General features: G+C 41.9%; 2 protein-coding genes across 4 annotated transcripts in view; both read right to left on the bottom strand.

Annotated features, from left to right (window-relative positions):
• Positions 1-2,978: 2,978 nt before the first annotated feature.
• On the bottom strand, positions 2,979-9,195 carry LOC311487455 (kunitz-type serine protease inhibitor 2-like). Of its 2 annotated transcripts, XM_084543734.1 has the most exons (5): positions 9,061-9,195; positions 8,592-8,720; positions 7,007-7,177; positions 6,403-6,585; positions 2,980-6,320 (listed from the first exon to the last, which is right to left on the bottom strand). In XM_084543734.1, exons 2-5 carry the CDS (start codon positions 8,698-8,700, stop codon positions 6,292-6,294), a joined length of 492 nt encoding a protein of 163 aa, XP_084399860.1. In that variant the 5' UTR covers positions 8,701-8,720; positions 9,061-9,195; the 3' UTR covers positions 2,980-6,291. The 2 variants fall into 2 exon arrangements, with proteins under 2 accessions (XP_084399861.1, XP_084399860.1); XM_084543735.1 differs by lacking the exon at positions 7,007-7,177 and having other exon boundaries at positions 2,979-6,320.
• A 1,507-nt stretch (positions 9,196-10,702) lies between these two features.
• col7a1 (collagen, type VII, alpha 1) overlaps positions 10,703-20,398 on the bottom strand; it is a 57,066-nt gene continuing 47,370 nt past the window's right edge. The window contains exons 93-114 of one of the 2 annotated variants that reach the window (XM_084543731.1): positions 20,318-20,377; positions 20,081-20,206; positions 19,913-19,984; positions 19,071-19,106; positions 18,905-18,964; positions 18,775-18,819; positions 18,481-18,516; positions 18,289-18,324; positions 17,891-17,947; positions 17,699-17,770; positions 15,841-15,912; positions 15,676-15,711; positions 15,484-15,564; positions 13,444-13,497; positions 13,090-13,143; positions 12,934-12,996; positions 12,776-12,838; positions 12,501-12,617; positions 11,423-11,500; positions 11,215-11,268; positions 11,026-11,074; positions 10,703-10,800 (exon numbers count right to left, since the gene is read on the bottom strand). In XM_084543731.1, coding sequence (XP_084399857.1) covers positions 10,784-10,800; positions 11,026-11,074; positions 11,215-11,268; positions 11,423-11,500; positions 12,501-12,617; positions 12,776-12,838; positions 12,934-12,996; positions 13,090-13,143; positions 13,444-13,497; positions 15,484-15,564; positions 15,676-15,711; positions 15,841-15,912; positions 17,699-17,770; positions 17,891-17,947; positions 18,289-18,324; positions 18,481-18,516; positions 18,775-18,819; positions 18,905-18,964; positions 19,071-19,106; positions 19,913-19,984; positions 20,081-20,206; positions 20,318-20,377 — 1,338 coding nt within the window. In that variant the 3' untranslated portion in view covers positions 10,703-10,783. Of the gene's footprint in view, positions 10,801-10,848; positions 11,075-11,214; positions 11,269-11,422; positions 11,501-12,500; positions 12,618-12,775; positions 12,839-12,933; positions 12,997-13,089; positions 13,144-13,443; positions 13,498-15,483; positions 15,565-15,675; positions 15,712-15,840; positions 15,913-17,698; positions 17,771-17,890; positions 17,948-18,288; positions 18,325-18,480; positions 18,517-18,774; positions 18,820-18,904; positions 18,965-19,070; positions 19,107-19,912; positions 19,985-20,080; positions 20,207-20,317; positions 20,378-20,398 lie in introns of those variants that run through there. The other variant, XM_084543730.1, reaches the window with a different exon arrangement.

Below are 20,398 nucleotides of genomic sequence, written 5' to 3' on the forward strand. Positions count from 1 at the left end.
TGCTGAGGCATTGTGGCCCTTGCTCATCACTGCCGTAATGAAGAGAATATGCTAATAGGTGACTCATCTGCTGGGGGAAAAATTAAACAAAGTAAACAACACCTTCGCTGCTCTCTGTGTTTGTTAGAGGAGATGGACAGGAGAGGAGACAAAAGGGAGAAAGGAGCGGGGAGCGAGATAGACTGCTAGGAGGGAGGAGGAGGTTTGGCTCAGTGTTCGCAGCTGAAACTGTTTATCCCTGAATGACATTCCATTTCCATTTTAAAAGGTATTTCATTTTCTTTTTAAACACATCATGGAGCACACCTTTGCTAATGCGAGACATCCGTGTGCAATACTTCTTTCTAAACTTTAGAAGAAAGTTTTCAGTACAGCCAAGCGCACAGAGGGGTCAACCTGAAATGCTCTGATCAATACAATGAATAAATGCTTAGCGTGGCAGAACTGTGAGTACTCAAGTGAAAGACTTACAGGACAGAAGGAACTTCTGATTCCCACTGCACACTCACAAACTCCAGGAGATAAAACATGAGGTCAGAGCTTCTAGGGAACCCAGAGCATACAGCACACATAAGCTTTACTGTAATCCCACAGAGCACGTTTTTTTTTTTTCTTTCATTTTCCTCCCGACAGTCACTAACGTGCGTTCTATGAGCAATAGTATATGCATGGACCTAACCAGGATCCCACACACGGCTCCCGTGTTTAACCTGATGAGCAATATGTGCAAGCACATGAGACAGAAATAACGATAGAAGAGATATAGATCATATGCTAATACGGTTGAGAGGGTAAAAGTGAGACCGAGCACATTTCTAGCATGTTTCATTGCTATAGCAACAGCCTTTGTACTTGTGGAGGGAAGTGGGTGGCAGAAAAAAAAGAGCAAGAGTGAGAGTGAGAGGAGTGACGGAGAGAGAGGGAGAGAGAGGGAGAGAGAGAGAGAGAGAGAGAAAGACTTTGGCTTGGTCCTCTTGCTTGGCGAGATTCTACCAAACCAGCTCTCTGCCAACCCGAGACCCTGGGGCTTTAAACAGTCAAGGTCACTGAAGAGGAAAAAATGAACAACTCCTAAACGTGTTTCTGCATACTCCTTGTCCAAGAAAGGCAATAGAGAGCAGTTCAGACTCACACAGACAGAGGGAGCCACCACTGAACTCACAGCATGAGCATGATTGTCCTCTACAAGACCCTCTACAAACCAGCAGAAGGATCATGGTGGCTCAGAAATACCCTTGAAAAGGTCACAGATCAAACAAAAACTAATCCTTATTGTACTCAATTTGCATGTAACCAACCGTTCCTTCTCTGCGTATGCAAAGAATTTAAACACACTCAGACTGCCTCCTGTTTTGTATTCAGAGGCTCAATAATTTCCCCATCACATGTTAAGCTTGCGTGCCGGCAGTACTGGTGTTATTGTGGGAATTACAATAGCTTCAACATAGCTTGGCACGAAAGTGCAGTGAGGCGGGCACTTAGTTCATATTAAATTGTAGTTCATCCAACATTCACACACACATTAGCATAAATCTGTGAAGGACAACCTTGAGACACAGAATCAGAGTGCGTATGTCTGTTTGTGCTCAGAAAAGAGAGCCCATGGGACCCCCAAAGGTAGAGGAGAGAATATCAAATTAGTTATAGTTATTAAAGCTCTCCTTGTTTCAGGACCACAATTTTGCCGTCAATCTACATGGACGCCCCTTCTCACACACACACACACACACACACACACACACACTCTCACTCACTCACAGCTACTGTCCTTTGAAAGACTTGTGACAATGCTCTCAAGGCGCCTTGCGGAAATCTGACTGGTTACAGCTGCGGAAATCAACGATGACTGCTATTTTTAGGATATGTGAAATATATCTGTAACACACAAATCATGATGAAATAAGTGTGGCAGCGAGCAGTCACACACACACACATACACACAGCTATCTTTGTGAGGACATTTATTGACATAATGATTTCCCAAGCCTCTTACCCAAGCCCTAACCATCTGATGTGCCTAAACCTAACCCTAAGCCTAACCATGACCTAATTGTAACCTTTAATCTGAATTGTAACCTTTAATCTAAAACCGAGTCTTAACCCTCAAACAGCCTTGTAAAGAAGTGAGGACCGGCCAAAATGTCCTAACTTTGCACAAATGTCCTCACGTCGATGGTGTAAAACTAAAAACTGGTCCTCAGAAAGATAGCTGTACAAAATCGCATATATACACACGTTTGTATAGCCATCTTTGTGAGCCATCTTTCTAGCCCTCACCATCTCACGTGGGTGCCTAATCCTAAACCTAGCCCTAACCATAACTTAATTGTAATCTTTACCCTAAAAGAGTCTTAACTCTCAAACAGCATGGTAAAGAAGTGTCACAAATGTCCTCACTCCGATGATATGAAACTAAAGACTGCGGTCCTCGGAACAATGGCTGTACAAGAGCACACACATGGATACATTAACCAGAGACGAGAAATTGAGCATTATATTTATGATAAATGCACATGTGACGTAATATATGATTGATATCTGTATACAGTGTTGAATTTCCATGTTTCGTTAGAAGTTTTCCAAAAAAAATCTAACACTATATTGTGGGTCAGTCGTAACAGCTCATTACATAAGTCTAGAAGATGAAGCTTCAGTAAACTCACCGAGAGAGGGCATATATATATATATATATATTTTATTCAATACAGCACATTTTTTGGGGCTGGTCATGTATATGTGTACTTCTGGTGTATTTCAATTGTTTGGGCTACACTCAATTCCCAATAGGGGAAATCTACTACCAGAGGTTGTTCAGTTTTTAGGTATATATTGTGAATTTCCATTTTATTTTGTTTTAAGCTCCTTAATATCACGCTCCCCTACATTTCAGAGAAAATCAGTCGCCTGTCAATTATAGTTGAATTAATTATTTCTCCTTGACTGGCATGCAAAGAGTGGAGACAGCAACTGCAAGTCTGGAAACACGGCCAAATATTAGTATTTGTTTTCAGTAACAGGCTCTGAAATCTTGTGGAAAGCCCTCCCAGAATATTAACTGCCCGACCATACATGTGTAATGTTTGGGCACATATCCATTTTGCACATTGTATTCGCGTAAATGTGCATTTTCTCTAAAAAGTCTAAAAACTTTCGAGCTTTGAGATGCTAATTGGAAAGGTTACAATTACAATTGCAAAGTAGCACTTACACCATTATTCAACCAAATTCAGTACTGAAAACTGAATACTAAATAATACCAGCCTTCAAACTAAATGCCATATTACTCCTCACATAGAAATTCAGTAGCTGAGATGGTGACAATTCGCTGTGACAGTGTACAGAGTGGCTTATCTTTGTCCATTTCCTGAGCAATTTGAAGCCTTTTTCCACCAATTCAGCTTTACAACCACCGTCAGCATGTCACAATCATGGCCTTGCCGGAGTACGCTTAATTAGTTAAATATGTCACACAGCCTCTGCCAGCATGTGAGTCTATACAGAATGTGGAGGAGCTGACTGAGATAACTTTTGAAATTAAATCAGGCAGGGGAAGAGGAGTCGATGGAAGTTGTGTGAGGCCAGCTGAAGAAGTGTCATGAAGATGATACGGAGTCAGTGTGTCTCCAAGCAGGGGAAATCAACCGGGGGCAGAGAGCATGGAAAAACCAAGGGAGGAGGAGTCGTGGCCAACAAGCAGAAAATCCTCTCATTAATAAAATCTGCTGATGAAATTAGAACATCTAATCAGTAACATGCACACACATCTTCCCATCTTCCCTACTGAAACACTATGCGGTACATTTCTATGATTGAAAACACTCTCTCCTTGCATGCACAGACACAGATCATACCAAGAAAGAAAATGTTTACATTATTTAAATCAAAAGGAGGTCAATGGTTCAAAAGCTGCATGTCTAGAGTGCCACGTAAGCTAACCTGCTAACATACGCAATGGAGATGTGGTTACACAAAAAGAGATAAAATGAAATAATCCACTAACTTTGTTTTTACTCCAACATTAGGTTTATTATAAATGCTTATTAAAATGTTCCATAATAATACAGAAATAAAAGGTTTGTACCAGAAAAACACTTACACGCTTTCACCTAAAACACAGTATAAAAATACCTTTAACAATAGCACCTTTTCTCTGGCAGGTAAACATGCAGTCAAACACAACTTCCACCAAAGTAATACAAATATTATGTACAAAATATTGTTCTTGATTCTTCATATTTAATACAAATGATAAAACTATATCCATTAAAATAACCCAGTATATTTGTGCTTGCATAGTTATTTTTGTGTAGAGGAGCATGAGGAGAAATTACTGTTCTGGTTCTGGAGGTACAAGTCCCGCTAGTCATTGGGAAATCTATGAAACGTTTACATCAGTTTCCCGGTTTGGATGGGGGCCTGGATCTCTCTAGATTAAATAAGTTATTTCTAACCACGTTTGAAAAGACGATAACACCAAACCATGTTAGATAAAAACACTGAGAAGTCAGTCCTGAACTCCGGATGCACTGCAGTACAAAATCAGCCAAATCGCACAATGTAATCCTTGTAGACTCATTAAAATAAATACTACCGTACTTAAACCAATTTGGATGATTTCGTTCGTAGGTTTTGTTTTGATGTTGGGTAACATTACCACAAGATTATTAATAGGAGAAAACATTTCAATGTTGGAAAAATACACACAAGTCCACACAACTCTCTCCATGTTTCTACTTAATTAGTTGGAACAATTAAAAAGTCTGTAGATAGATCTTATTACACAACATTGTTACAGTAAATACCAGTTCATAAAGACCGTAGTTTGCATGAAAATTAAGAAAATGTCCTGTTAAATCATTTGGCATTTCTGAGTGTGTTCTGGTGTCCTATGTAAAGACAACTTATGCTCATACGTTTAGTTTTTTTTTTTATTTAGACCTTTGTCTCTTTGCTGTATGTAATTCTTTTGCCATATTATTGAAAGAATAGCAGTGAAGTGCAGTGCAGTGCATTTATTTTCTCTTTATTTCTCAACCATATTTTGTTAGCCCCTCGCTTGTTTTCTGTGTTTGGGAGGGGTGTGACTGGGTCACTCCTGTTCAATGGGAGGTTTTTCTTGCCACCATTGCCGTAGTGTTTCTTCTGAGCGTCTCAGATTCTGGGTTCTGTGATGCATCTTGAGGCAATGTGGATTGTTACTGACACAGTATAAACAGGACTGAATTAAATGGACAAGATATTTTTTTCATTATATTGTAAGCACTAAACTAATTAATTTGTTAAAACATTTAACCATCACTGCAAACTATAATGCCAATGACCATCAAGTCACAGTCAAATCTAATGAGCTTTAACAAACTGGTATTTAGTTAAAGAATATTTTGTTGTCTAATGTTTGCAGACTCACATGCAGACATTGGTGTTATTACCACTGTGTCATCTGATCTCAACTGAATATACTAAAGTACCTCAATACTTTGGTCAAACTGAGAAAATCAGGATGAAGTCTGGAATAGAAAGTAAAGACACTCCTCTTCAGTGTGAAACTATTTAAAGGACCAGCCCGTAGAATATAGAGGCATCTAGTGGTGAGGTTGCAGATTGCAACCAACTGAATATGTCTCCCTCTCCAAAGGTATGGGTGAACCTATGGTGTCTGCCAGGCGCCTGTAGCTACTTCTATAATGATGTAAGGCTTTATTGCTAATGTGTTAGCTAGATGTGCATGCTAATGTAACATTAGCAAATAAATGGCCACAAATCCAGTTTAATTTAGTCGTTTTAACTTTCTGTGGTGAGCTTGCATGTTCTCCCTGTTCCTGTGTGGGTTTTCTCTTGGTGCTCCAGCTTCCTCCCACAGTCCAAAGACATGCATATTAGGTTAATTGGTGGCTCTAAATTGGTCGTCCACAGTGTACTCTGCCTCCCACCCAAAGACAGCTGGGATAGGCTCCAGCCATCCGCGACCCTCTACAGGATAAGTGGTAATAGACAGATGATGGATGGCGTTTCTGTTAATAGAATTCTCTAAATCCTTTACAACGGTACTTATTTTTTTTTTTAAATAATTATTAATAATCCATAAAAAGAAAAGTTATTTTTAATTCTAAGAAACACTGTTTTGTGAATGAGGCATTCTGGCAACTCCCCTTTAAAGCATGATACAGTTTGGTTGGGTTTAAACAATAAATAAACAAAAACAAACAAAACCACTGACATTTGAGAACATAATTTTCTAAAAAAGCAAAATAAAGTCTAACATTCCTGTGGCAAAGGAGGAGTTGGCCACAATCATCGTACTGTCATCAGGGGAGGAGTACCTGCACAACATATCATTTGTTAGTTCGCATTCATATTCATTAACTGACTTAAAATAGCATGTGTGTGTCTGTCTCTCTGTACCTTCGGCCTTCCCAAGGCAGACCTCCTCACACTCTTCCAGGTGGAGGAAGCGGTTGTCGTTTCCTTCACAACCACTGTAGATGAAGGGCCTGCAGGCCTGAACCTGACTGTTAAAGTACCAGCGCATTGTGTATCGTCCACAGCTCCCCTCCTCCATGGGCAGGAGGCACAGATCTGTCGGCGCTGCAGCAAACATACAAACATGTGTAACGTGCGCATAAATAGATGGAAGCAAAATGAGAAAAGGGCAGGCCAGGCAAAAAGGAGCAGAAGCAGAGCAGCTGTAAGGAGCTACAGGACACCCAAACATGCTCTCATGATAAATGAGATCAAACACACCTGTTTATTTCAGTGCTTTTACATTTTATCCAAGGTAAGTCATTTGCACTATTATTCTTAGTTTTTGTCTTTTTTCACTGAATGCATGCATGCATGCACTCTTTCTAATTTAACTACATTTGCATAACACCTCTAAGAAACAAGTCAACAGCCGAGCTACCAGTGCAGTCTGAGACATACGAAGATCCAGACACCAGATGGGCAGGAGGGTAGCATTAACCCTGAATAAATCCCAAAACAGGATAACAGCACATGAGCTGATTACCTTCCCCTGTGACTCTCCTCTTGGGTCTGACTTTTCTGGGCATGACTGCTCTCAGGGTTGTAACTTTTACTTTCTGACGATCAGCTGTTGCTGTTTTCTGAACGTCAGCACCTGCTGATTTGCTTGGTTTAACACTGACTGTTTTCTCAGATTCCTTTTGCTCGAGCTCACCTGTCGACACACACACACACACACACACACACAGAAATCCAAAACCATCCATGCACAAACGCACAGACACACGTGAATGGACACACAGAGGAAGGGAACACAAAATAGGGGAGAAATACATTAACATGATAGCAGGGAATAAAGACTGGCAATCTACTCTATCCACATGAAAGGTCACAGACTCGGGGTGGTGTGTGCTTGTAGCAAGCTGTGAGAGAAATACTCCAGCGCAGTCTCATTAACATGAAAAGAGCGCAAAGTAAATGACGACACATGAGCAGAGGCCTTTAACCAGCACAAACTAGATTATGGGACATATCTAATGTTCACCTGCCAAGACTAATATGACAAATTATGTTTAGTTTATCGCACAAAATAGACACAACATTATGACCACCGACAGGAGAAGTAAATAACATTGACCAACTTGTGCCAATACAGTGTTCTGCGGGGAAATGTTTGGACCTGGCATTCATTCTTGTGGATGTTACTTAGACACGTAGCACCCACCTAGACCAGACCAGACACCCCCACCCCACAGCAATGACACTCCTTGATGGCCGCAGCCATCCCCAGCAGGATGCAGCCTGACACAGGCACAGGCACACACACAAAAACAGTTTAGGAACAACTAAAAAAAAAACATGAAGAACAGCACAAGGTGACCTGGCCTCCAAATTCACTAGATCCCAAACTGATCAAGTATCTGTGATCCACAGAGGCCCCTCCCCTCAACCCATAGGTCTCAAAGATCCCCGCACTAACAACGTTCTGTTCCCAGGCACCACAGGACATCCTCAGAAGGCCCATGTCCATTCTCTAATGGAACTGTTTTGGAGGCAACAAGACAGACCTACACTATATTAAGAAGGCGGTTTTAATGTTATGCCTGACTGGTGTATGCAACAATGGAAATCCCAGTATTTTGACAACTGGGTTTTCTGTTGTATTTTTCCCCCCATTGTGGGTGTTTTCATAGCAGCACTTTCCTCCACACCTGCACTGCAATGAAAATTTTAGGCAAGGCAAGTTATACTTTTTAGCGTATCTTAATAAATATCTATATATACAAAAACCAGCTCCAAGCATTTTTTTTCCATTCTCGCCATTGCAAAAATTGGCAATATGAGACAAAAATGGAGTCATCAACCAGTGAGGATGAATTTGCGGTCCTTTCACTTCTTGACAGCGGCAAAATCACAGTGTTTTTTATTACTATTTCAGGATGTCTTCAGCCAACACTGCAATCACACATTTTAAAGAACCACCAATTTCCCCAGTCGAACTGATCGAGCACAGAGGCTCAAGGCACGTACACAACTTAATCTGAAGCCACTTTGGGTGACAACATTTGTATGTGGAGTGTCTCTGAAAGAAAAACACAGAAAACTGAACAGTATGAAACACAAAGTACCGTCACTCTGGTTGGCAGAGGGAGTAGGGAAGTAGAGCAGCTCATCCAAGGGGTCGTCGTAAGCTTCGATGGAGTAGATGTGCTCGTAGTCCGGGTCATTGGTGTTCATCACCACGCGCAGCTCCCGGCCTGAAAAATGAGCGGCATCAAAGAGGCCAAAGACCCCTCACTTGAGTATGAGAAATACCAATCTTCAAATAGACGAAAGAGTCTTGACTCTTGTCACTCCAAATAAAAGCATAGAGAAAAACATTAAACAAAGTCAATATCCTACCACTGTATTTGTGTGGATGTAATCAGACAAATGTATGATTTGTCAGTGGGACACAAATGGAGTTCTCTGTTTTCTTGATGAGAAAACCACCCAGTGCTCAGAGGTCTCCAAATGTACCAGCTAAACCTGATTGTAAGGGACGGACACACAGACAGACAGACCGAGACACGGTGGGCGACTTAAGGCAACACTCACCCTCCTGACCCTTCTGCACCAGTTGTTGCTCTGTCGCAAGCCGAGCCCTGACCGCGGGCTCGGACCGAATGTCTGGGCCTGAACCTGGGAGAGCCAGATAGGACAGCGAGCAAACAGGGGCACCGAGAGACAGGATTCAAAGAGGAAGGGGGACCAGGTAAGTGTTAAACGAAAGGGAGGAAAGAATATTCTAGTAGTAAAACATTTAGACACATGAACCAAAAACAGCCCCGAAGCAAAACACCATAATCATTCCACCATTCCAGCACAGACACCAGCTACAAGGATTCACCAGGTTTTTGCAAGACTGCTCAGTACGGGACAAACTTCCAGAAACTGGAATCAGTCATTATATTGTAGGCATGTGGACTCAAAGACTCCTAAAGACTGAAGAATAAAAATATTATTGAGCTATCTACTGCAAAACATGTAACTATGTCTTAGGTAATAATAAATCAAACATTTAGTGTTTGTGTGTCTGTAATGCTGCATATTTATTACCAGCCTGCCTCACGATGCTGCGACTGCTGCTTCATAACACTGATGTGGCCTTGCATTGATTAACAGCTCAGACAACAAACACATCAGTTCAAACTGTGGGAGAGTTAATTATTTTCAGGGTTTCCATCAATTTTCATTTGATTAATTTACTTTTACATATTCCATATTGTTGCATGGGATCCATGACGGTATATAAACATGGAGGAACCTGCAGTGACGTCACCCGGAAGGGCAGTTTTCACCATCAGTCAGCTTGGCTGCACCTGCCTTAAATTAACTCTTTAAATTTAAAAATGGGCAAAGAGGTGGAGCGTGGGTGGAACTGTACCCCCCTATAATTCAGCTGTCATAAATGGGAATATCAGCTATAGACGCCAAAAACAGCCTTTTTTTTTTTTAATTTATGCTAGGTTGTAATGTTGAACATTTTAACATGGAGGTCTACGGGGACAGACTTAAGCGTGATTTATGCCTCTGCGGTACATAGATGGCAAAATCTATTAATGTTGCCGCTCTGTAAAAACACCAACCAAACGCTAGTCGGCGCTGTGTCTTTTTTGCCAGTCGGGTTAATTTTTGTTTCTACTTCCTGCTTCACTTTCAAAAATGGCGACTGAAACTTACGCCGAAGTGCTTGTATCTCTGAACCTCCTCAGTTAACCTTTCCTCCATGTGTTCCATCTTTATTGATCTAAAACAACCCATCCAAAAATTGCAGAAATTGAGAAGCAGCCGGAAACACTAAAGCGGAAATGCGCTGCTACCAAGCGGACCAATCACAGCTCTTGGGGTCTATGTCGCCGCTAAGCGCAGTCACATTTCTGGGGAGGTGCACGTCAGGCTAGGGCGTTAGGGACTGCGTCGGGTCTGGGCTGTCGCTGTAGCTACACCGTCAAATTGATGCAGAAGCATAAACCACGCATTAGCGTTTTGGATCCAGCCTCTAGTGGACAATTGCGGAATTGCAGTTGTTGACACTTAAGTTTTTTATTTTTATTTTAATTGGGACTGAAAAATTAAGGTAGGACTAAACACCTGTTAATAATCTAGACTAGATTTTGAGTTGAGAGACACACAAGAGAAAAATGCACCTCAGCTTGTACAATTACACATCACTACAGACTCTGCAGCAGCATATGTGGCATAGTATACTGCTGTGACTCATGCCGACTCTCAGCCCTTCTGTCTACGTTTTTTTTCTTTCCCGCTGCAGTTGAATGGCTCACTCACCTCCACACGCTGGGGATCAGACAGATGGACAGGAAGGAAGCAGAAAGACAGAATAATAGAAGGTCAGTTTAAAGAGTCACGGCATCGATGTCGTCCTCAACAGCTTCTCTTGAATTATTATGCTTGTCAGAGTTTCGCTGAGGCTGTGACTTATGTGGTGTGATTACAATTTGAAGTTCAACTCGGGGACAACACAGTTAGAAATTAGCAATTCAAGCTGCATGAAAGACTCACCACAGTGCTGACTCATCTCCGAGCGAACGTAAGCTCTGATCTCATCCTCCTGAATTCAAAGTAAATAGGGGAACAGAAAACACACACTTACAAACACAACCCCGGCATTGACTGCATGTGAGTGTGTGTATGTGTGTGCGCCGTTTGGTGTCTTCAGACTGAGCCCTGCGGTAAGGATCAAGCACTGACCGTCATGCCTGGCTCTCCTCTGTCTCCCTTGGCTCCATCTGGGCCCATCTCTCCCTGCAACATGGACAGGTATTAGGACACATGCGACCCACAGAGAGGCTCGCAGCGCATTAATCCATTAGTCTGAGACCAGGTGAAATTACCAGCAAGTAGTTTCATATTAAAATATGGTGGCCTAGAACCAAAAGGAGACATGTGTGACACATACCGACACTCCTCGCTCCCCTGGGATTCCCGGGGTGCCACGTGGACCGACCATGGCAGGACCAATCGGACCTCTCTCTCCCTGACACACAGGCAACATATTGTCACAATAGCTGCAGGAATTAAATACTGAATGTTGCAAGGTTTTCACTTATTGTTCCACTGCCTCTGAACATAATACCTCTGGACATGTGGTATTTACTTTAATAGTCTTTCTATTTAAAACCATCTATTATTTATACTCCATTACATTTGTATCTTTTCACCAAACAAGTTGCTATGTATTGTATTTATGCTTTCATTTTCATCCTCCCATTCAGTACTCCTATCATATCTCATCTACGATCTCATCATTTTACAGCCTTTGGCTTATTTTTAATCGATTGCTTCTCACTCCACTCAGCAGATCGGCAGGCTGCTCCAAAGAGAAATACGCTGGCGCGTCTCTGTGTACTCGGAAAAATAACGCTACGGGCGAAATTAAGGGAGTGTCTCAGTCTGAAAAATAAAGGTGCATCAATCAGAGAGGCTTGATATGGCCCTGCTCTTCCTGTCACTGGCTTTCTTTATTTACTTGATGATGAAGCAGACAAGGCAGTCAAACAGAGGGCCCATCAAACTGTCAATCACCATGAGGCAACACACAGCAATAATAAAAAAAATATATATATATATATAAAAATAAGGAGTCAGGTGAGGAAGAGAAAGGAGAACAAAGGAGGGACTACAACAATAACGTGGAAATATAAAAAGACTGTATTCTTTTTATATAGATCTTACACTTTTTTTTCCATGTCACTTGACTGCTGCTGCTGCTGCTTTTTTGTGCACACGGCGACATTACTGATAGTTTTGTCAATTCCTCTATTGTAGAGAATATTTCTCTTGCTAGATCACCGTTCACGTTTGTGCACGGTCAAAACTGAAGCTGCACCTTTTTCCTGGGGTAACGAGGGACTTCTGAAATGTCACCGTCCTTTCTTATACTTTTTAAAAGGGTCTCCACCTCCCCCACACTGGAGATGAAACACGTGAACAAAGTATAGAATAAGCAATCACCAAGCCAAAGTAAGTATGGTCACCTTCTGTCCCTGGAGTCCCTCTGGGCCTTTGGCACCAGCTGGTCCTTGCGACCCGGACAAGCCCGGAGCTCCATCCACTCCTCTGGGACCTGGAGGGCCAGGGACACCAGGTGGACCCTGCAGCACAGAGATTGTTAGCGGTGGTTTTCATGTTTCCTGGAGTTTTGAGGACGACTGAGGCTGCACTGATGATGCAGAATGTGGAGATAAGGTACAGCATGGACTATTCAATTTACTTTACTTTGCCACTGCAGAAGTTGAAGTTAGAAACTCACCCTTTCACCTTTTTCTCCCTGACTTCCTTTGAATCCCGTAACCCCGTCAAAACCACGGTCTCCCTACGCTCACAAAGAAACAAACGGGTTACACTGTGCATTTGTACACCATACATGCATATGTTTGTACACCACATATAGAGCTGGAGAGCACAAACCTTCGGACCGATCAATCCCTCTTTTCCAGGGGTCCCAGGGGCCCCGGGAGGTCCGACATCCCCCTGAAAAACACAGAGTTTGCCTGATGCCAGCTGCACGAAGGCATAATATAATACACCAGGTGATGCCTATTTTTCTGCAGATATTAGTCATACCTGGTCGCCTTTCCTCCCTGGTAGGCCTGACCGTCCGTGAATACCAGCATCCCCCTGAACACATACGCAGTCATTCGTTTCATTTTACCCAACACTCAATACATGACTCATGCCAGTGGGACTCAGCTTGTTTTAAATTTAGTATGTGATCACGCACAAAATAGGAGAGGCTGACCATTTTATTGACGAATAGTGTTAAACACCACCGACTCCAACATTAACATGCGTTGCTTTGTTTAGTCAATATATAATACAATAAAAGTGCAGTATCATAAACCAACCCGTTTAAATTAATGACTATACTCCTTCTTTATTCAAGTCACAGGTTCCCATTTCTCTGCCTCACTATCTCACCTTTTCTCCTTTGGGTCCGTCGCTTCCACAAGCCCCCTTGGGTCCTCGGTCACCCTGGAAACAACAAAGGTTCATCACTAACAGACACACATAAAAAAAAAAAAAAGCATGTGAGTCACAAAGTGGAAAATGTACGCCAAAAGAATAAAACAAGACAGAGAGCCTTCTTCCATCCTGTTCACCTGCCACCACGGGTGCTGAATTTATCACACACATGGACACTTGAAAACAGAACATCTTGTGCAGCAAGTTTCTGTTGTGTTCCTGATAGCGGTTGTTCACACATTAAAGACGAAGCAAATGTAAGATAAGTGGCAATACAGCTGCAGAAAGGGTGAGCGCTGTCTGGGAAATCCACAATGTTCTGGTTTCATATTTGATTTTCACATTTCACCCTGGTATTAGTCTGAGGTTATGAGTTTTCTACACGATTTCTTTTAGGCTATCATGTCTAACTATGAAGTCTCTGCTTTTAGACAAATGGATGCAGTACGGGCACTCAGCACACTATATGATAAAGCAGGCAGATGCTCACTAGCAACAAGGAGATTACAGCACAGTACACTACTATTCTTGTTTATACATTTGAAATTTTGTACATTTTTAATATTGTGACATTTTGGGAAAGAGATTAAAAAAAACATCTAAACCCATTTTAAGTTAGTTAAATAAAAGTACAAAAAACCTTTACAAGGTTTTATGTTTCTGACCGTTTCTTAGCTAGGATACATGGATGTTGTTACGTCATGATTCTGTCTTTTTGCTAAGCTAAGCGACGCTAAGCTAAGCTACGCTAAGCTAAGCTAAGCAGCTGCTGTTTTCAGCTTCACATTTAAACAGACAAGAGGTGGGATTAAACTCTCACAAAAGCATAGATGTGCATTTCCCAAACTTAAAAATATCCTTTAATGTCTCTTCCAGTTGAGTGATTTAGAAGTATTTATATATATTTTAATTTTTTATTTTTTAAATAAAACAATTAAATAAAGAAAGAAAAGGAAAGATAAAACGCTGCCGATAGCTTAGAACACAGGTGTCAAACATATTCCCGCGGGCCAAAAGCGGCCCACCAGAGGGTCTAATCTGGCCCACATTACATACATGAAAATAACTGCTATCCCTAATTTGTCCACTGTTTTAGTAAGAGAAGTGGACAGAACACAACACTGAGATGTGGGACTAAACAGCAGACAGCAACGTGCACTTAAATTTTATTTTTTAGGGATAGTTTATTAAATGCAGATGTTCTCCTAATTTATTTGTTCTTCTTTGCACTAAAACAAACGGAAAAAGTCTGGAGTTGTTGTTACTTATAGGTTTTTATGCTATTATCTTACTGGTCCGGCCCGCTTGAGATCAAATTGGGCTGTATGTGGTCCCCGAACTAAAATGAGTTTGGCTTAGAATATCTCTAAACTTATATTTTTAAATCAAACACATACATCTATTACAGAGCCCCTTTTCAAGAAGTCCACAAACGATCCCTGCATATTTTCATTTCTCTACATTTTCACTTTAATTAAAATATGACTCAGTACATAGATAACAAGCGTGACAGTCCTTCCAGTAAACAGATAAGAAAAAGCTTTAGTGATATTTGGCTGACAGTTGGGCTCTTGTCTTTATTTCCTGTGTTTGTCCTGTTCATACCTCTCCTGCTGTACCTTTCTTGGAGATTTGAAAATGAATCAAAGGTTATAATAATACAGAAGCATAGCCTGCCTCCACACAACTCTGTCTCTGTCCACTTTGATATTTCACTGGCTGAGCGATCCCCATGAATAAATGAAGTGGAAAATGTCTATCAGGCTGAGCAAAAATCCCTATTTCTAGATATTAATCATCATAATGGTGGACTAAAAGGAAATATTCTGCATATATGTGTGACACTATTTGCATTAATCCTCTGCAATCATTTCAATTTTACGCCGTTATGGAGCTGTGACTGTCATCCTCCACCCCTGAGAAAAGAAAAAACAAAACTACACAGAACGTACAAATTCAAGTCTATGCACACACACACACAGACGCAGGAGATACCTTGATTCCCCTCATTCCTATAATGCCAGTCTCTCCCTTATCCCCCTTTCGTCCTGCCAGACCATCCTTTCCAGATAAACCCTAGAAGGACAAAAATAATAATACAAATCATCCCTGCTTCTCTCCACTAAAGAGAGACATTCACACATAGAACATGAAGAAACTGTATTTGGATGAAAGAACAGCACAGACCGATTCTCCAGGTACTCCCGGCTGGCCCGCTTCGCCCTGTGCAGATGAAACAGTATTACAGATTATAGAAGTAAAATTACTACCTGCGCTGACAACTGACTGACTCTGCTATCAGCGGTGATGCTTATTTAATCACAATCATCATCCACGGACTGTGTCACATGCCTTTTGTCCACCAGGGCCACGGGCGCCGGGGAACCCGGTAGATCCTCGTTCTCCAGGTTCTCCCCTCAGACCCTGATGTCAAATACACACACACAAATATGAATATTAATCATCTGCAACATCAATAAAATCACATTTCATTTAGGTTTTTTTGATCATCTGGATCTAATTGGCGTGGTGGTTAGCACTGATGCCTCACAGCAAGAAGGTTCTGGGTTCATATCCAGGCCGACTGGGGCCTTTCTGTGTGGAGTCTGCACGTTCTCCCTGTGTCTGCGTGACAAGACATGCTTGTTAGGTTAATTGGTGATTCTAAATTGGATGTGAGTGTGAATGGTTGTCTGTCTATCTGTGTTAGCCGACAGACTGGAGACCTGTCCCGGGGTGTGCCCCCCTCAGCTGGGATAGGCTCCAGCCTCCCCTGCGACCCACCAGAGGGCAAGCGGTTACAGAAAATGAATGACTGAATCTAATTTAAATGGCATGATTCTGATGTTGCACTACAGTTGGGGATTGAAGTTAAATTACAGCAGAACCAACTCATCATTGTTTAGATTAATAATTGTCTTTAGATAATAATAATTGTCTCGAGGAAATCTTTCCTGCCTCAAGCCATCAGTCTGTACAATCTGTGTGTGAGAGACGACACTGGACTGGACTTACTGTTACTGCACATTTTGCACGTGGTTGTTGGTTGTGAATTAATTAAATTTTTATTGCAATGTCATTTTTAATATTCAATTTAATTATCGTTAATTATTCTTGTAAATACTGTGCATACAGATTTTTGTTTTCCTATTTTTTTATTTTAGTTTTTTTGTGTTATATATTAATAATATAAATATTGTAAAGTGACACCCCATGGTCATTTATTTTTAACCCGTGTTATTGTAGGGCATAAGAAGACTTTTTGACATTTGAAGTTACCATATGTGGTTCCTTGCCATTAAGTAGTACAAAAAAAACATGTATCTAGACCATTAGAACATAAGTGCTGATTCAGACACTTGTCAACATACACATTATCACATCAGGCCTCTTCTTCATGGTACTTAATAAAGCAGTTATGCTCAACGTTCATGCAGAGGTGGAGCTTGCAGACCACAATTGACCTGAGAACGTTGCCTTGATCTTCGCCGAGTGGCTGGATGAAAACCACATGCTTCTCCACCTCACTGAGAGGCACAGGGACGAGATTTTAAACGTGTGCGGAAGTTACCAAATATGGTTCCTTGCCCCATAAAGGGTTAAGTTATGGAGGCATGCAATGACCCAATGATCACAGTTAATTGAAGTCACTCAGATCATTCCACCTGTCCATTTTTTGCTGCTTCTAACACATCAGCTTTCAGGAGAAAATATTCACTTGCTGCCTAATATATCCCATGATAATGAGATAATCAGTGCCATTCACCGCCTGTCAGAGGTCATACCAGTATGGTTGATTGTGGAGCACAGAATGAGCTTACAGCGAAATGGACCTTACATTTCGAATATAAAATGCCGTCTTACTTATCCAATTAGATATTTATAAGAATTTGTGTCGTAATTAGTATCTGAATTCTTGAACCATAGCCAAAAAACAACTAAATACTAATCAGTTCATACTTGAATGCAAGTCGCTATTTGTGCCAAACATGCCAGACATTCCTTCGAGGCGTTCCTTCGTTACCGTGTTGAGGATAATGGGGTGGATTTTTGTACAGATTGTAGTGTAAAATTAAACAAGAAATGAAAGAAAAAATAGTTACAAAACATAAGTTATTTAAACTATTAAAAATCTAAAAGTTCATCCGCCAAAGATGTCGTTTTAGCGATGTAAAGACTTGATCCATTAATTTGCTATTAACAAATTTACCTGCTCCCCCGGTGGACCCTCTTGACCTTTCAATCCCTTTTCTCCTTGTACACCCTTGGGTCCTCTGTCGCCCTGAAAAAAACAACAAAACAAAACGTAAAATCCTTGAAAACTTGAAAAAAAAACCCAAACGTGTGCTTTCAGAACAAAAGCGACTAAATAGTGATGGTGCATTAAGGAGCGTTCGCTGACCGTTTCCCCTTTGTTGCCCTTCTCTCCAGGAGGTCCTCCCACCAGCACAGTGTCCCCCTGCAAGTGACAGTACATCTGTAAACATCTGGTGTCACCCCCCCCCCCCCCCCCCCCGAAGCCAAAGATACCAGCACACGATGCTATCTCGTCTTACACTCAGTGACTTGTACCATCACAGCTCATTAACATTGTGTGTATTCATATATTCCTCCCGCTCACAGCAGAATAAATCTCTTGAAAGAGCTCTTTCAAAACAGCCGCCGCCGACATAATACGTCTTATTTTCCCCCCACCTTCCCGCACTTTTTTCTCTGTCACAAATATAAACAAATACACAAGCGAGACAGAGACAGAACCTGCCTGGTAGCGGAGCGTATTGGATATTAAAATGCACACACCTTTTCTCCTTTGTCACCTTGCAGCCCGCCGTCTCCCTGAGAGAGAGAGAGAAAAAAAAAAAAGGATTGAGAGTAAAACATTTCATTCAAGCGTGTCAATTTAATTCACCACTTTACGTGAGCTGAGCGCTCAGGGGAACGCAGCTAGCATGATGACACATAGAAATGGGAAAAGGCCTGGCCAGTATTCACCTTCTCTCCCCGAGCTCCACGAAGCCCTGAGGGACCCTGATCGGCACACAAACACACAACATCACATGTGGCTCCACAGTAAAAAAATGCACGTTTCTACCTCAAAACAGGTTTTTGCTGGCAAGACATCACATTAAGTGAAAAGCTACGAGATCTGAGGCCTTGCTTCAACACTGTGAGAGAGTAAAATTATTGTTTTCACTGTGTCCTTGGTATGAGTAAAGACCTGCGTATTCCTCTACACGCACCATCTAGATTAAACGAAAAATAAAAGAAGAAATGCTTGATATTTACCGTTGGTCCTCTCTCCCCGTCCACACCAGCTCGACCCTCCTCGCCCTAAGAGAGGACAGATTAAAAGGAAGTGTGCACATTCGCCAAAAATTCACACACAGAGGGTACGGCGGTGTAATCAATGTCTTACTCGGGGCCCTGGATCTCCTCTCTCTCCTCTGGGACCAGGAGCGCCAACACCATTTACCCCCTGGCAACAGAAATAATATCAGTACCCCTTCAAAAAAAAAACAAAAAAAACCTAAACGTTCATGCAGCTCGACAGAAATACTATACAGGGCGGCTTTGACAGTCACCTTGTCCCCTTTGATCCCAGGAATACCAGGAGTACCCTAAAAATATAAAAACAAACAAAAAAAACATTGATTATTTAAATCACCCAATCATTATGCTGCTGCTGCTACACCACGGGTAAAAAAAAAAAAAGACTCAGGGTACAAGTCATGTTCAGTGGAGGCTGGTAATACCATCCTATAAACCGACAGCCAACACCTGCTGCTGTGTGACAGGTGAGATGCTCTAGGCTTCATTTTTCTGTTTTCTAATGACAGTGACGCGTCATCCAGTCGTTCGTTTCACCAGTTAAACGGATGAAGACATCCGACGCTGTCAACAATCAACCGAGGCAAACTTAGCGTGCCACACCTGGCCGTTTTTGTAACTTTTGTCACTTGAACATAGCTTTACTGTCCATTACTGCCTCAGGACAAAATTTAACCAAGAGATCCAACTGAATAGAACAGTCCCCTTTTGTGTTAGTAAACATGATTAAGTTTTTTAGTGGGCGGGGCTTAGCTGGAGGCAAAACAATCCACAGGAATACGTTCATTAACACGGACTAGCAGCTTCTGTTGGCTTGTTTTTGACAATAATGGAAGAAAATGCGAATTTTATTATCTGAATATACGTGGCCACTTACTCCGCATGGACCGCAGGTGTTTCTTGAAAAAGTAACCATTAATAGACAGGACCAGAATGTCTGACCCGTACTCCATAACACAATAGATGGACTGTTTATAAGAAAATGTTCACTTGGTCAGCAGACAAACCAGCGCAATGACCAGTCAGTCCTGATATGGAAGCCCTGAGAACTTAGCTACAGACCATTATAATTAGGTTAATAAGAGCAGGAACTCACTGCCAGTCCAGGAGGTCCAGCAGGACCTGGAGCGCCAGCATTGCCTACACGGCCTGCAAAGCCTTGGACACCCTGAAAATGACACAACAAGAGTTGAAAATCCAGCCAGAGAAATTAATTGAGGTTAAAAGCATGCATTTTAAAAACAAATATCGGCAGCTCCCTGACCCTTTCCCCTGGGGGTCCAGGAGGTCCTGGCTGTCCATTTTCTCCTCTCACACCCGTCAGCCCAGCATCCCCGGACTTCCCTTGAGGTCCTGGAGGACCAGCTGGACCAGGAAGCCCCGGGTCCCCCTGAAATGCGTTAGCACATTTTATCCGGTTGCACGTCAGATAAACCACGTGGTCCTATTAGAAAAATGAAAACATAGATCATCCTGTGCTGCGACACATGCTGTTACTCACCTTTAAACCTTGGGGCCCAACCCGACCAGGAGGACCTGCCATTCCTATGCCCTTCTCACCCTGCAAAACACACTTTCTCAT

This window comes from Chelon labrosus (assembly GCF_963514085.1).
Source record: "Chelon labrosus genome assembly, chromosome: 4".
Taxonomy (NCBI): Eukaryota; Metazoa; Chordata; class Actinopteri; order Mugiliformes; family Mugilidae; genus Chelon; species Chelon labrosus.